The following is a 15,000-nucleotide window of genomic DNA, read 5'->3' on the forward strand; positions in this document are numbered from 1 at the left end:
GTGTGTGTGTGACTGTGTGTGTGTGTTTGTGTGTGCGTGCGTGCGTGCGTGCGTGCGTTTGGTCCTAGGCGGCGGGGCAGAGAACGCGGAGGAGAGGCTGGTGAATTATCTGCTGAGCCCGGAGCGTTACAACAAGCTGATACGGCCCGCCGTTAACAAGAGCCAGCAGGTCACCATCTCCATCCAGGTGTCCCTGTCGCAGCTCATCAGCGTGGTGAGTAACGACCGGGATCATCTTCTGGACCAATGGGCTTTCAGTTTCAACCCCTTTTCTCCACATCACGGCCCTTATTATGTGTTACTCCTTTTGATACGGAGACATGTCATGGGTGGCGGCAAGACTATTATTAACCCATTTTGGGGCGGGAATTAAACCCCTTTTTGTGTTTTAACCCATTCTGACCTGAGATCAGATTCTAAAAATGTCTTCTACATCCTGACAGTTTTCTGAAAAAGCTGTTGTTTCTATGTCAGTCGTTCTTGGATAAAAAAAAATAATAGCAGACCTACAAGCTCGTAGCACGCCACTCGGTGGTTCCTTAAACAATATGTTATAATTTAGCTATTGAAAAATAGCAGATCTACAAGCTCATAGCGCGCCACCGAGTAGTGCGCTACGAGCTTGTATAGGTCTGCTATTTTTGAAAAATCGTGAAAATGTGGCGCAAATTTGGAATATATATATTTTAACTCAAATCTTTGCTTCTGAGGGGGTCCCTGGAATAACATATTTTCAGATGGGGGTCGGCGGTCAATTACATGTCATTTTTGGGGTCCTTGATATGAAATATTGAGCATCACTGAAACATGGGTATACTTAAGAAAACTGGAGGATTTAGACAAGACATTTTTTATAAATTTCGACGTCAGGCCTAAATGGGTTAAAGTCCTCATTCACACTATTGAGACGGCTGTCTTGTCCGTGTTTAATGGCCGCCCCCAATGCATTTCCAATGGAAGTCACATGACCAAACATTTATGTTTGATGTGGGGGAGGGGGGTGGCGCAGAACACAGCCATCAAACAAAACATTTTGGTCAAACCAAAAAATCACACCCGTGTGAACTGAGTGGTGCAACTCCCCTCTCCCCCCCCCCCCCCCTCTCTCTCATTAGCAGGCAACAGTGCAGCACTATCTCTCTGTTTCTGGCACAACAGCGCCCCTACTGGTACTCATAGTCATACTGGTGCTCATTAACGTCACATAGGTGAACAACACATAGGTGAACCAACACGGACATTGCTGTTCCTTGGAGTGGTTGCACCACTCAAAAAGTGTACAGTATTTGTTGAAATGTCGTTTTTATGTGGACACGCCCACCAGCTCTGCCTGGTTTGCCTGGTGGGTGGTGATGGGTGGTGATCCACCTGAACTGAAGCCGCACCCACAGCTGTGGTTGTATGATAGAGGGGGAGGGGTTTTCATTGGCACGTTTGACTGTCAAAGGTTCCAGCCTCCAGGAAGAAACCCCAGATACAAAGGGAAGACACCGTTTCACATAACAACCACACCAAGGGGTCTTCTAATGAAGTACTGTCACCTCCTAAACACATGAAAAACTGGAAAAAATACAAAAAATCTTTAAGATGCTCTGGGCTTGGACTCAAACAGATTGAAATAGTATTGCTGTAGCCTAATAATCCATAAAAGCCATACTCATTATACCACAGTTATTTTTATATATTTTTTATCCCACGATTTTGTAACCCATTTTTCACCCCTGTGTCAATCATCTAATGTGATCCTGGGCTCTACACACCCTCCGCCAACCTAGTCCCCATATATGGGGGACAAGGGGAGACCAACCTAGTCCCCATATATGGGGGACAAGGGGAGAGCAACGGACTTGAACTCATGCTTCCTTCATGCCTGAGTGTCCAAGTTGCTCCTTTACACCTGACAGTTATTTCTGATCCCACGTTGCGATTGGCTGAGAGGCGTTCTAAATGAATTCCAATATAACACAGTACAACACGACGCTGAGGGCATCAACCTCCTTGTTTACCTTACCTGTAACCGATAGCAACGTTAACCCTGCCAGCTGTAATAGTCCTTTCTTCTGCTTGCTAATTATAAATATAACTGTGGTATAATCTCATAATACATAATAATATTGCACTCAGCCTTTGGTCCCAATCCATGCTAATATCTCATGGGATAGCACTCCATCTCATGCATTATTTTGTAACTGAATAAACAAACAAGACATTTTAATAACAAATTATATCTACCCATATCAAGTAGGGCCAGTAGGCTACTGGCATAACATTCAGAATATCAGCTGTTTGATAACAAAACTGTAATATGTTGAGCCTAAAGACACACATTTGTTAAATTAACATGATCAGTCATATGAGCCTGTCTGCATTTATATTATTATAGCGCCTTGCCCCTAAGTGCTTTCACTCGCACGCACGCACACATGCACGCACGCACGCACGCACGCACGCACGCACTTGATAACATTTTATCAAGATTATTTGTCAGCATTCTTTGAAAATAGGTCAAAATAAATAAATTAAAGTGTTCAGTTGGGGAAACACTTTGAAGGACCCACAGGGGTCCTTCAAAGTGTTTTTAAACTTTGAGAACCAGTAGAGTGAAGGCAGCGAGTGTATTTCTCAAGGACACTTCTTGCCTGAGGAGGAGTGGATCAAGATAATAACCTCACGACACCCACCCCCCCCCCCCCCCCCCCACCCGCCTGAGTCCTAAATGCTAATCCAGGAGGATGCTGGGGTGGAGGGAGGCGGTGGTGGTGGTGGTGGTGCAGGGCTGACAAGCTGGCAGGTGGTGATAGCAAAGCTAAACAATGTACAATCATGGAAGAGTGAACACCAGCCCGTTTAAAAAGGACTTAGTTTAGTTCGGCTTGGGTTGTGGCCTTTATCTGAATGGAGGGAATATGGATATGTGACTGTAAAGACCTCTACGCCCATGCCTGGACTAAAACGATGCTTCGTATATATTAATCCACGTGATATGTGGCTGTGGTGTATTATATTATATTATATTATATTATATTATATTATATTATATTATATTATATTATATTATATTATATTATATTATATGTGTTTTTGACTGGTTCCTTTTGCTGACTTTACAGAACGAGAGAGAACAGATCATGACTACCAACTTGTGGCTGTCTCAGGTATGTCCTCACTGCTCTGCGTTGATACAACATTCATCCGTTTTTGTGCTGGGAATTCAATCTCAATATGATGGATTTACAGAAAAGTGGCAAATTATAAGGAAAAACGACGACATAAACAGCATAAAGGCATTTGCCATTCTCTTGGTTTTTACGCCAGACAGACAGACATGCAGCATTGGTCCACTTAGTGGGGAACGTGGTGAAGGATGACTCATGGTGACCATATCACCTCTTTCCCCCCCATATCTCTGTAGAGCAGCTCCATTGGCTTTTGCACCACTGCACTCTCAAATGTGCGTTTGTCTTTTGTAATGAGGGGCTTAATGCACTGTCGCCATGCTAATGGCATCCCTCTCTCTGTACATGTCCACAGAATGTTCACGTCAGACACTGACATTCCCATGCAGTCCCCTACAGGGATGTGATCTAAGTATAACCAGGGAAAAATTAGCCATTGGGCCAGTGGGGCCGTGGCCCAGGGGCCCTTGGCTATCAGGGGCCCTTCTGGGAAATTGGACCGCGCAGCACTATGTTTGACGCCCTGAAAAGGGCTCCTGGGGCCCTTCATTGGCCATTGATTTAGTTAAATTTAGGTCAAAAACATGATAAAAACACGGAAAAACACAAAATGTTGCGCTATGGGGGCCCTGCAAAAATGACCGGCCCAGGGGCCCTCATGGGGGTTAATCCGTCCCTGAGTATAACTACATTGTACTTAACCCCATTCAGGACGGGAACCACTTTTGCCACTTTTGGCTGGAACAACATATTTTCAGATGGGGGTCCGCAGCCAAATACAGATAATTCTGGGGGTCCTTGAGTTGATATGAAAAAGGTTGAGCACCACTGACATAGAAACATAGGTTTTTCAGAAAACTGAATGGGCCGCAGGTCTAAATGGGTTAAGTACCATTGTGAGGTATTTGTTCCTATACTATATTGAAACAGACAAACAGCTGCTGCGGTCCACGACGTCCCAATAATAATGAACCATCTTTACGAGATTGAGGTCATAGCTGGGTCTGCTCAGCATTTATATGCAGTACGCTATAGCAGACATATTTGTCAGTCTGGGTTTTCCTTTAATTTCTCACCATTTGTATTTCTTTTTTTTTTAAATACATTTTATCCCACGATTTTGTAACCCATTTTTCACCCCTGTGTCAATTATCTAATGTGATCCTGGGCTCTACACACCCTCCACCAACCTAGTCCCCATATATGGGGGGACATGGGGAGATCAACGGACTTGAACTCATATGCTTCCTTCATGCCTGAGTGTCCAAGTTGCTCCTTTTACACCTGACAGGGGGGAGTTTCCCCGGCTGAACGTAGCGCGTGGAAGGAACACGTTATTCCAACCAGTTCCTTTCCCCTCCATCAGGCGCCCCGGCTGGCCAGGGGGAGGCAGTTAGAGACCAGGATTACTGCATGTTTTTTGTGAGGGTACCTACCCTATAGGGGACACGGGGAGAACATGCAAACTCCACACAGAAAGGCCCTTTGTATTTCAAACAAATGTACAAAAACTGTCACCAAAATCGTCACTGTTCTGCTTTCCTTAACATGTACTGTATATTCTTCAACAGTCTGTTTGCACATATTTTATACCAGTACAGACATACACATTAACACATGTTGTACACAGAATCATATAGTTATGTTGTGACACGCTGTCAACTTGTAGATCGGATGATCATCATTAGTTGTGGCTAAATGAACATCAGTGTATAATTCATGCTCTGTCGAAAATAGCAAACCTACAAGCTCTCACTTGTCTGCTATTTCCGACGCACGATATCGGTGTGCGGTGGAGCAGTGTTGATTTCAGTGACTAACACTATGAAAAAAAAATGTTTTTTTCACTGACTAAATGGAAACGAAATGAAAACTAAGCTATGATGACTGAAGCGAAGACTAAATATACTGACAATTTCGTCAGTAAAAACTATATAGACTAAAATGTTAGGAAGGGACTAGTGGACAAGAGATCCTGTGTAAGTCATTTTACACTTGTTTTGCATGCTGAAAATAGCAGATATACAAGCTCACAACGTGTGAGCTAAGCTTGTAGATCTGCTATTTTGAGCAAGTGTAAAATCAGCCATTATGACGGCACCAAAATAAATTTTTGTCGACTAAATCAACTGTAGATTTAGTCGACTAAAATCTTATGATATTTCGTCGACTAAAACTAGACTTACACTAAAACATTCCAGGATTCCAAGATCATAGCGCGCCACCGAGTGGCGCGCTACGAGCTTGTAGGTCTGCTATCTTTTTTAAATCGAAGAGCGACTGACATAGAAGACATTTTTAGAATCTGATCTCAGGTCAGAATGGAAAACTGTCAGGATGTAGAAGACATTTTTAGAATCTGATCTCAGGTCAGAATGGGTTTAGCTGCAGGAACTGAGTATGTGAACACTGTCTCTCCAGGAGTGGTTCGACTACAGGCTAAGGTGGGACCCAGACAAGTATGAAGGCATCGAAAAACTACGAATCCCATCAAAACACATCTGGCTTCCTGACATAGTGCTCTACAATAAGTAGGTTTGTGTGTTTGTGCGTGCTTCAGTGTGTCAATAATACAACCATGTGTGTTTGTGCGTGCTTCTGTGTGTCAATAATAGAACCATGAAGTCTTCGGTTAGGGGATCTTAGTATAATCTGATCGACAGGAGGAATTTACTTTAAAGAAACAGGTTTTTTTTAGATTAGCAGAGGGCAGGTCTAAACCTGCCCTCTTCTGATTGGTCGGGCCCTAAACCTGCACTCTTCTGATTGGCCGGGCCCAAAAACCCGCCCTCTGCTGATTGGCCAGGCCCTGAACCTGCCCTCTTCTGGGGGGAACTGGTTAAGTAATCAATTGGCATGTGTGGGATTCAATTGGTTGAGGCAGAGGCTGGAAATTGCACAGGTGGGGGGGACTTGGCCTCATTAGGTCCACTGGCAGAGCCTGACCAGAGTGCACGCCACCGACTCAAGGCTGCAGTGGCGTGCACAGATAGACACTAGGGGGTGCTAGAGCAACCCCTGCCCTTTTGGCAATGTGCTCTTAAAATATATATATATATATATATATATATATATTATTTTTTCTTCATAATTTGTAGTGTGTGGACCATGGTGACATTGATCAAATATTGATAAAAAACGCTTCTACTATATTATTTATGCCCCCCACAATCTAAAGCTATGTTTCTATGTCAGTGGTTCTTCGATAAAAAAATAGCAGACCTACAAGCTCGTAGCGCGCCACTCGGTGGCGCGCTATGAGCTTGTAGATCTGCTATTTTTCAATAGCTAAAGCACCAAAATGGGTGCACAAGGTGCCCTTTTTTTTCACTTGAGCACCTGCCCCTCTAAATGTCTGTGCACGCCACTGCAAGGCTGGACACTGCACTGCAAACGGTTGTCGAGTTATGTGCATTACGTGCAACCGTACACACACACACACACACACACACACACACACACACACACACACACACACACTGACATACACACTGACATACAATCAGAAAACGGGAGCATTGTTCCTGATCTTTTGTGGGTGCTAGAAAATTGTGAAAATGAACCAATATTTGATTGGTTTGTTCTGAAGCAAACATCAGAAAACAGGGACAATTTGTTTATTTTAAGTCTGTTCCAACTGTCAATCAGATTATGCCAAAATACCAAATAACCAAGGGCACGGTCCACTAGAATATTAGAAAAATGTACATAAAAAAACTGAAAAAACTGTTTCTTTAAAGTCTTTAAAGTCAATTCCTCTTGTCGATCAGATTATACTAAGATCCCCTGACCGTCTTCCAATCTGTCTGTGTTTCACGTCTGAAACACGTGTCTATACTACAGTATGTGGTATTAGATTTAGCTTCTTCGTGAAATTATTGAAACAATCATTGATTTAGTTTTTTGAAAAAGGTTTTTTGGAAAATGTTTTACAATAATAATAATAATTAAAAACAAAAGATAAAGAGACCAAATTTATATATATATATATATATATATATATATAACTTTATAATATTGTGTGTGTGTGTGTGTGTGTGTGTGTGTGTGTGTGTGTGTGTGTGTGTGTGTGTGTGTGTGTGTGTGTGTGTGTGTGTGTGCGTGAACCACACAATGGGGCCCGACCCAGTGTTTGGAAGCCAGTGCTGTACAGTATACAGTATTAATGCAGTGGTTTTCAACCTTTCTTTAAATATCAGACCCATTATTTATTCTGCATTTGAGCCACGGACCAACCATTGGATGAGATTTAGCCTCTCAAAACCCAAAACCTCAAAAATAACAACTCTTATACATTCTCTACTTGTGTAAGACTTCTTGTTAATTAAGTAATGGAGATGTTTAACAACAATTTAACTCTCAAGAGTTACAGATCTATAAGTTACCAACTCTCCGTCATTTAGCTGTGGGACCACCTGGAACCCCCTAAGCACCACTGGTTGAAAACCACTGAGTTAATGTAATTCATGTCTCTGCCCCCATACACACACACACACATACACACACAGTGCAGACGGCGTGTACGAGGTGTCCTTCTACTGCAACGCGGTGGTCTCCAACACCGGCCACATCTTCTGGCTCCCGCCGGCCATCTACAAGTCGGCGTGCGCCATCGAGGTGCAGAACTTCCCCTTCGACCAGCAGAACTGCACGCTCAAGTTCCGCTCCTGGACCTACGACCACACGGAGCTGGACCTCAGCCTCACCAGCGACTACGCCAGTCGCGACGACTTCACGCCCAGGTTAGCATGTTTTTGTACTGTATGTCTGAGCACGGAAATACAGTTTTTTCACCACCAAGTTGTAACCCTAAGGTATATACAGGGGGATTGTTCCTTTGATTGATTGATTGATTGAAATATTTATTAACAGTTTGTAGAATTTACAGTACATTTTAAGCACAAACTCAATACAAAGACTGTCAACTGTGAGTGGACGACCCAATTAAGCATTACACTTGTTTACAACAGGGTCCACATTGTTCAATTCATCAAAACATTTAAAGACATACAACCATTTAGAGACATACAAATTTCTATGTAGCTAAAGAACAGAACAGGAATTCATCATATGGGAAGCAAAAAAGGGAAAATATACAAGCACTGGGAAACTGTGTTGGCGGGCTGAGGCTGGGACGAGGAGTATTATGGGATATCTTGTGTTTACTTTCTGTTCTGGTGTGCATTATTGAGAGGAAGAGAGACATTACTTTGTCTGTTCACTACGGAGGTTGGATACATAATTAGAACCCTGGCTGATCACGTTTGTCCTTTTTAAATTATTATTTTGTTTATTAAATCACCAGTTCTGCAACACGGACTCCTTTTCCTTGACAGCATAGAAAGCATAAGGATTATTCCCGGAGAGTAGAGACACGGTGGTTATAAAGTGTCACTGTTGTGCTGTGTTGTGGTGGTCCGTGGCCAAATACAGATCATTCTGGGGGTCCTTGACATGAAATAGTTTGAGCACCATGCAGTGACATTAGGTTTTTGAGAAAATACATTTTGTAGAATCTAATACCCTTTGCTTCACGCCCCCCCCCCCCCTCCCCCCCCCCCCCTCCCCAAACGCAGCGGCGAGTGGGACATTGTGTTGCTCCCGGCGCGCAAGAACGAGGACCCCGACGACGTCACCTACCTGGACATCACGTACGACTTCGTCATCAAGCGGAAGCCGCTGTTCTACACCATCAACCTCATCATCCCCTGCGTGCTCATCACCTCGCTGGCCATGATGGTCTTCTACCTGCCGTCCAACTGCGGCGAGAAGATGACGCTGAGCATCTCCGTGCTGCTGGCGCTCACCGTGTTCCTGCTGCTCATCTCCAAGATCGTACCGCCCACCTCCCTGGCCGTGCCGCTCATAGGTCAGTCCAGGGGTGACGATGGAGAGGGCAACTGTATATTACACACTATACTGTAGGGGCCCTCACTGGAGGGCCACTGTATATTACACACTATAGAGCGTCGCAGTCCCTCCCCCTTTCAGAACAACGAGTGGCCCAGGAAATGAATCGCAATGCATTTTGCCCATAGGCATTTCTTAAATTATTAATTTAAAGACCTTTTAAGCGTCGTACGAAGCCAACTCTTGTCGTGACAAATCATGACAACACACACAATATTTTGGACCAAACAAAGAAGTAGAAAGTAGGAAAAAAAACGGCAGGTTTCAACACTTTTTTTGTTGTTTTTCTTCTTTGTAATTATTTGTTTGGTCCAAAATATTGTGTGTGTTGTCATGATTTGTCACGACAAGAGTTGGCTTCGTACGACGCTTAAAAGGTCTTTAAATAAATAATTTAAGAAATGCCTATGGTCAAAATGCATTGCGATTCATTTCCTGGGCCTCTCGTTGTTCTGAAAGGGGGAGGGACTGCGACGCTCTATAGGGGCCCTCACTAGAGGGCCACTGTATATTACACACTGTAGGGGCCCTCACTAGAGGGCCACTGTCTCATCATTCAGAATGTTCCATTTCCACTTTTCAAATGTATAAAAAATCGTTTGAAAATAGCCGATCTACAAGCTTGTGGATTGGCTATTTTCAAATGGCTGAATTGTATATAGGGGCTCAAGTGGTTAGTGTATGTTTTGTTATACAGATTTGTTATACAGATACAGATATCCATCCGAAGCTAATGCGAGTAGCCTTTCGACTGAAAGGCTACTCGCATTAGATTCGGATGGATATCTGTTGTTAGCCATAACACTGGACTGCGCCATCTTGATTTGCGTGTGCACCATAGACTGTAAGAAATGTAGCGTTCTCCGGGTCTGATATGGACGTAAGATGAACCCAGTCAGTCCTTGAATTGTAAATCGCCATCTTTCTAGATCCGTTTGGGCCCAGCTGGCCATTGGCTGGCCCAGACAACGAGGCGGGACTTCCCCCCTTCTTCTTCGTTGGTTTTTATTTTGACTCGAACGGCGGGTGGCTCCCAATCATAGACTGTAACGGTAGCCACGCCCCTTAGAACATACAACTTTATGGTCATTTTTTTAAATAAATGGGACAATTTTTTTCCAAAAAGAATATCATGACATGAGAAATGAGACTTTAAACTAGTGACTGGAAGCAGAAAGTATTCATGTTTATTAAGGTAATACAGTCTAGGTGAAGTTAGCCCAAATACATGGACCTCTATGGAGATATGGGTTTTTTTTGGCCCAATGACAGCGCCACAACAGGCCATTATATGAACTTTCAGGAAGTCCCGATTTCCTTAGTGGCTTCACAAAATATCTGTCTGACTGCCCCCCTGGTGTGCACGCACGCTTTCAGTTGCTTTTATCTCCAATTCCCCGTCCCAGGCGGCATTTCTTGTCAAAACAGCGCGTATTGCACGGAGCATAGCGGTCCCTGTAATGGCGCCACCTCGTGGCATTAATCCCCCCCTTCCGTCTTCTCCAGGGAAGTACCTGATGTTCACCATGGTGCTCGTCACCTTCTCCATCGTGACCAGCGTGTGCGTGCTCAACGTGCACCACCGCTCGCCGTCCACGCACCGCATGCCCGACTGGGTGAAGCGGCTCTTCCTGGTGAGCCTCCCGGCCTTCCTCCTCATGAAGCGCCCGGGCTCCTCCAACAACGTCCGCGAGAAACTCCGCCGGAAGTACGCGGGAACGTCCCGCAACAACGCCGGCGACGGGAACCCCGCGGGCGGCAGCGGCAGCGCCCGGGCCGGCGGCGGCGGCTTAGAAAGGAAGTATTCCGAGATCAAACTGGGCAGCATCCGGACGGACGCCGACTCCTTCTACGTCAACGACGAGTCGGCCCGCAGGTGCGGCTGGAAGGTGGGCAGCAGTGGTGTTTGATTGATTGATTGAATAGTTTATTAGCCCATTCTGACCTGAGATCAGATTCATACGAGTTTTCCACTGGACACACACTGGTCTGATTAACCCATTCTGACCTGAGATCAGATTCTAAAAATGTCAGTCGTTCTTCGATTTAAAAAAAAATAGCAGACCTACAAGCTCGTATCGCGCCACTCGGTGGCGCGATACGAGCTTGTAGATCTGCTATTTTTCAATAGCTAAAGCATAACATGATGCTGACACCAAAATGGGTGCCCGGTCAGAATGGGTTAGACAGAATGTATAAACAGCAACAAGAGTATAGGCTACAATCAAACAGTTCAGGCCAAAAGGGGAGAGAACCAACCAAAAAAAAGTCCTTGCGGTCTTGTTTCCATTTAGGCCCTATGCGAAGTCGTCGTGCGATACACCTGTGTTTGATTGATTGATTGAATACTTTAGTGGCAGAAATGTAATCAGTACAGGTTATAGTCAAACACTGGGATCACCGAGCAATGGGATCACCGAAGAAAAAAAAAGTCCTTGTTTCCATTCAGGTCCTGGGTATTCAATTCATAATCATGACATAAAAAATAACAACAAAATCAAAACATCATAAAAGGTATAAAAGAAAAAGTACAGGTTGGGGAACAAAGAAGGAGGGGGAGGGGAATCATTTCCTCTCCCTTTGTCATGCTGAAAGGTGGATTTTCAGGCCTGTTTTAAAGGAGGCCAGGGATTTGCATTTTTTGAGGGAGTGAGTCAGACTTGGGTGGCAGTGCTGTAGAAGGATAATTTGCCCATGTTTGTTTTGAAAGTGGCTGGTGCCAAATCGGTGTTCTCGCTTTCTCTTGTATTGTGGCTAACTAAGTAACTAAGTAACTAAGTGCATTTCCTTAACCCATTCTGGACGGGAACCCCTTTTGGTGTTTTAGCAAGTATTATGTTATACTTTAGCTATATTGAAAAGTAGCAGATCTACAAGCTTTGTAGATCTGCTATTTTTGAAAAATCATGAAAATGTGGTGCACATCTTTGAATATACTGTATATATTCTTTCAGAGTGAACGTTTTTAACTCAAATCTTCTGCTTCTGGGGGGCTCCCTGGCACAACATATTTTCAGATGGGGGTCGGCGGCGAATTAGATGTATTTTTGGGGGTCCTTGACATGAAATTGTTTGAGAAAACTGCCAGGATTTAGAAGCCATTTGTATTGTACTTTACTTGAGTATTTTCAATTTCCAATTATTTTACTTCTACTACAGTACATCTCAGAGGTAAATATTGTACTTTTACTCCACTACATTTATTTGAAAACTTTAGTTACTAGTTTGTAGATTTTGATTATCATTAAACATAATCTTTATTCACTTCAGCCCTATACCGTATACATTTGAAAATAGCTCCTCATTGTGAGCTTGTAGATCGGCTATTTTCAAAAACTTGAAATCGGACATTCTGCATTATGAGTACTTTGTACTTTTGATACTTAATACCCCCCCCCCCACCACTGGGAAGGTGGGCGACATTCCCGACGCGGGCGGGGGGATCCCAGACTTCCGGAGGCGTGTGGCCGTGCAGTGGGACGCGGACCTGGAGGAAGCCGTGGACGGAGTGCGATACATCGCCGAGCACATGAGGACGGAAGACGACGACGAAGGGGTGAGTGAGGAGGGACGGAAATGCAGTGAGGAGGATTGGCTGGAAGCAGGGATGGATGTACTGTGGATTTTTTTCTTTTTTTTCCTTAATAACTTTTATCCCACGATTTTGTAACCCATTTTCAATTATCTAATGTGATCCTGGGCTCTACACACCCTCCGCCAACCTGGGGAGAGCAACGGACTTGAACTCATGCTTCCTTCATGCCTGAGTGTCCGAGTTGCTCCTTTACACCTGACAGGGGGGAGTTTCCCTGGTTGGACGTAGCGCGTGGAAGGAACACGTTATTCCAACCAGTTCCTTTCCCCTCCATCAGGCGCCCCGGCTGGCCAGGGGGAGGCAGTTTAGTGACCAGGATTACTGCATGTTTTTTGAGAGGGTATTTTTTAACTAGTGAGGCGGTAACAAGAAGACTCGCCCCGTTTCTGTTTTCCTCCCAGAAATTTCCCCAATGTGAGGGGTGGGAGAGGCTGGACAGCAGACGGCTGGACTTTGAATTTCTCTAACTATAAACTTTCATGACAGCAGACAGCCTAAGTACAAATATAATTTATGAAAATCTACTACATTGAAGTCTGTTCACAGAAGTTGTTGTAGGATATGTGGGGATTATCTGACGAGGTACCATTTGAGTGTGCAAAACCTTACATATACTAAATAATACTAAATTGTTTATAGGGTCAATATAAGTAAAATAATATAGCCTTTCTACAGGAGTATCTTTTTATATTTTTCCAAAAAGAATACAAACAGCCAATAGCATATTACAAAGTTATCCCCCTCACTGGTGACAATTCCGGGAGGAAAAACGGGCAAGCACCGGGTCGAGTCTTCCGGTATTGAGTGAGGCTATGTTGCTTGCACGTGCACGGCACGCGCTCGATCTATACATCCATCCAGAAAGGAAAGACAGAGGGCAAGGAATAATGATGGAATTATGGAAGGAAGACAGGATGAAATGAAGGAAGGTATAGAAGGAAATAACTGTTAATGGATCGAAGGAAGGAATGATTGAAGGAAGGAGGAAAGGAAAGGAAAGGAAAGGAAAGGAAAGGAAAGGAAAGGAAAGGAAAGGAAAGGAAAGTATCCATGTGGGGCCGATATAAAATGAGTTGAGGGAGCTACGTAGATAAGGAGCGGGAATGAAGAATGTAGGACAAAAGAGGTTATCAGAGAGAGAGAGAGAGAGATGGAAGAATGGTGAAGTCCATCCCTTACTTATTAAATGATCCATATCTGCTGTCTTTCTGTCTCTGCCTTCATCTCTTTCTGTCAATCATCTCAGGCCCCTTCTGTAAACAAATATTGTTCCGTGCGGAACCAGCACATGCATATTTTAAATGCTTTATTTAACTTCCACTAATTCCTTAATACTCAAGCTAAGACTCATAATTGCATTCACATTTTCAGAATTAGAATTAAGTCTTATGTAATATTCAGATACTGTGTCAAAAATAGTCATAGGCATACTTTCTCGACTGCAAGGCCTGGCTGACTGACTGTGTGTGTGTGTGTGTGTGTGTGTGTGTGTGTGTGTGTGTGTGTGTGTGTGTGTGTGTGTGTGTGTGTGTGTGTGTGTGTGTGTGTGTGTGTGTGTGTGTGTGTGTGTGTGTGTGTGTGCGTGTGCGTGTGTGGCTGTGTGCGTGTAATTCCTTCCAGAATTATCCAACAATTTTCGTTTTATAAGTGTGTTTGCGTGTGCTCATGCATGTCCTTGCTGTTTGACTCAGCAAACCTAATTCCTTCCAGAATTATCCAACAATCTTCGTTTTATATATTCATCTCACATTTTCTTACTTGACAGCCAAAATAGCAGGCCTCTTAACATCCCCAATTGTTTGATCAAATGAACGAAATCACTTGAATCACAAAGTAAAGATTATTCCCATCTACACGCAGCCTCCGTGACTGTGACTACTGAGTACATCCCATGGCCTGTGGCAGGCATGCTAATAAACGGCTGAGGTTCAATGTCCATGCACAATTCCATTTGTAACGACTCACTGAGTCACGAGGGTGGTTATTTGAAATAAGGCAAAGGTGTTTAATGCCAAAAGTTTTATTCCAGCATGGTTTGAGTGGCATACACATAAATGTGAAGTGCTACAAAGTGCTAGAACAGTGAGCAGCGCTGCAGGAACCTAAAGCAAAGAAATAAATCAAAATATCCTAACACTTTATCCTATTAAACAAAAACCCCTCCCGAATCTGACTACCTGTTAAGAAAACCTACTCTTTAGCCTAACGCAAAACAAAAATACGATGTGAAGAGCCTGCTTAACTATACCTATTAAATAACAGTGGAAATATACTATAGGAAAATACCTACTATACTACCTGCCCTGGATCACCAACACA

The 15,000-nt window shown here is 43.8% G+C and overlaps 1 protein-coding gene across 1 annotated transcript in view; it reads left to right on the forward strand.

Moving 5' to 3' along the window:
• Positions 1-3,113: 3,113 nt before the first annotated feature.
• The window catches only part of LOC310858898 (neuronal acetylcholine receptor subunit beta-2-like), a gene marked incomplete at its 3' end in the record, with an annotated part of 13,018 nt that continues 1,131 nt past the window's right edge, over positions 3,114-15,000 (forward strand). The window contains exons 1-6 of the mRNA XM_083765194.1: positions 3,114-3,155; positions 5,598-5,707; positions 7,685-7,918; positions 8,753-9,045; positions 10,593-10,975; positions 12,499-12,642. Of these exons, the coding sequence (XP_083621320.1) occupies positions 3,129-3,155; positions 5,598-5,707; positions 7,685-7,918; positions 8,753-9,045; positions 10,593-10,975; positions 12,499-12,642 (1,191 nt within the window). The 5' untranslated portion in view covers positions 3,114-3,128. The remainder of the gene's footprint in view (positions 3,156-5,597; positions 5,708-7,684; positions 7,919-8,752; positions 9,046-10,592; positions 10,976-12,498; positions 12,643-15,000) is intronic.

Source organism: Protomyctophum parallelum, assembly GCF_964188405.1.
Source record: "Protomyctophum parallelum genome assembly, chromosome: 5".
Taxonomy (NCBI): domain Eukaryota; kingdom Metazoa; phylum Chordata; class Actinopteri; order Myctophiformes; family Myctophidae; genus Protomyctophum; species Protomyctophum parallelum.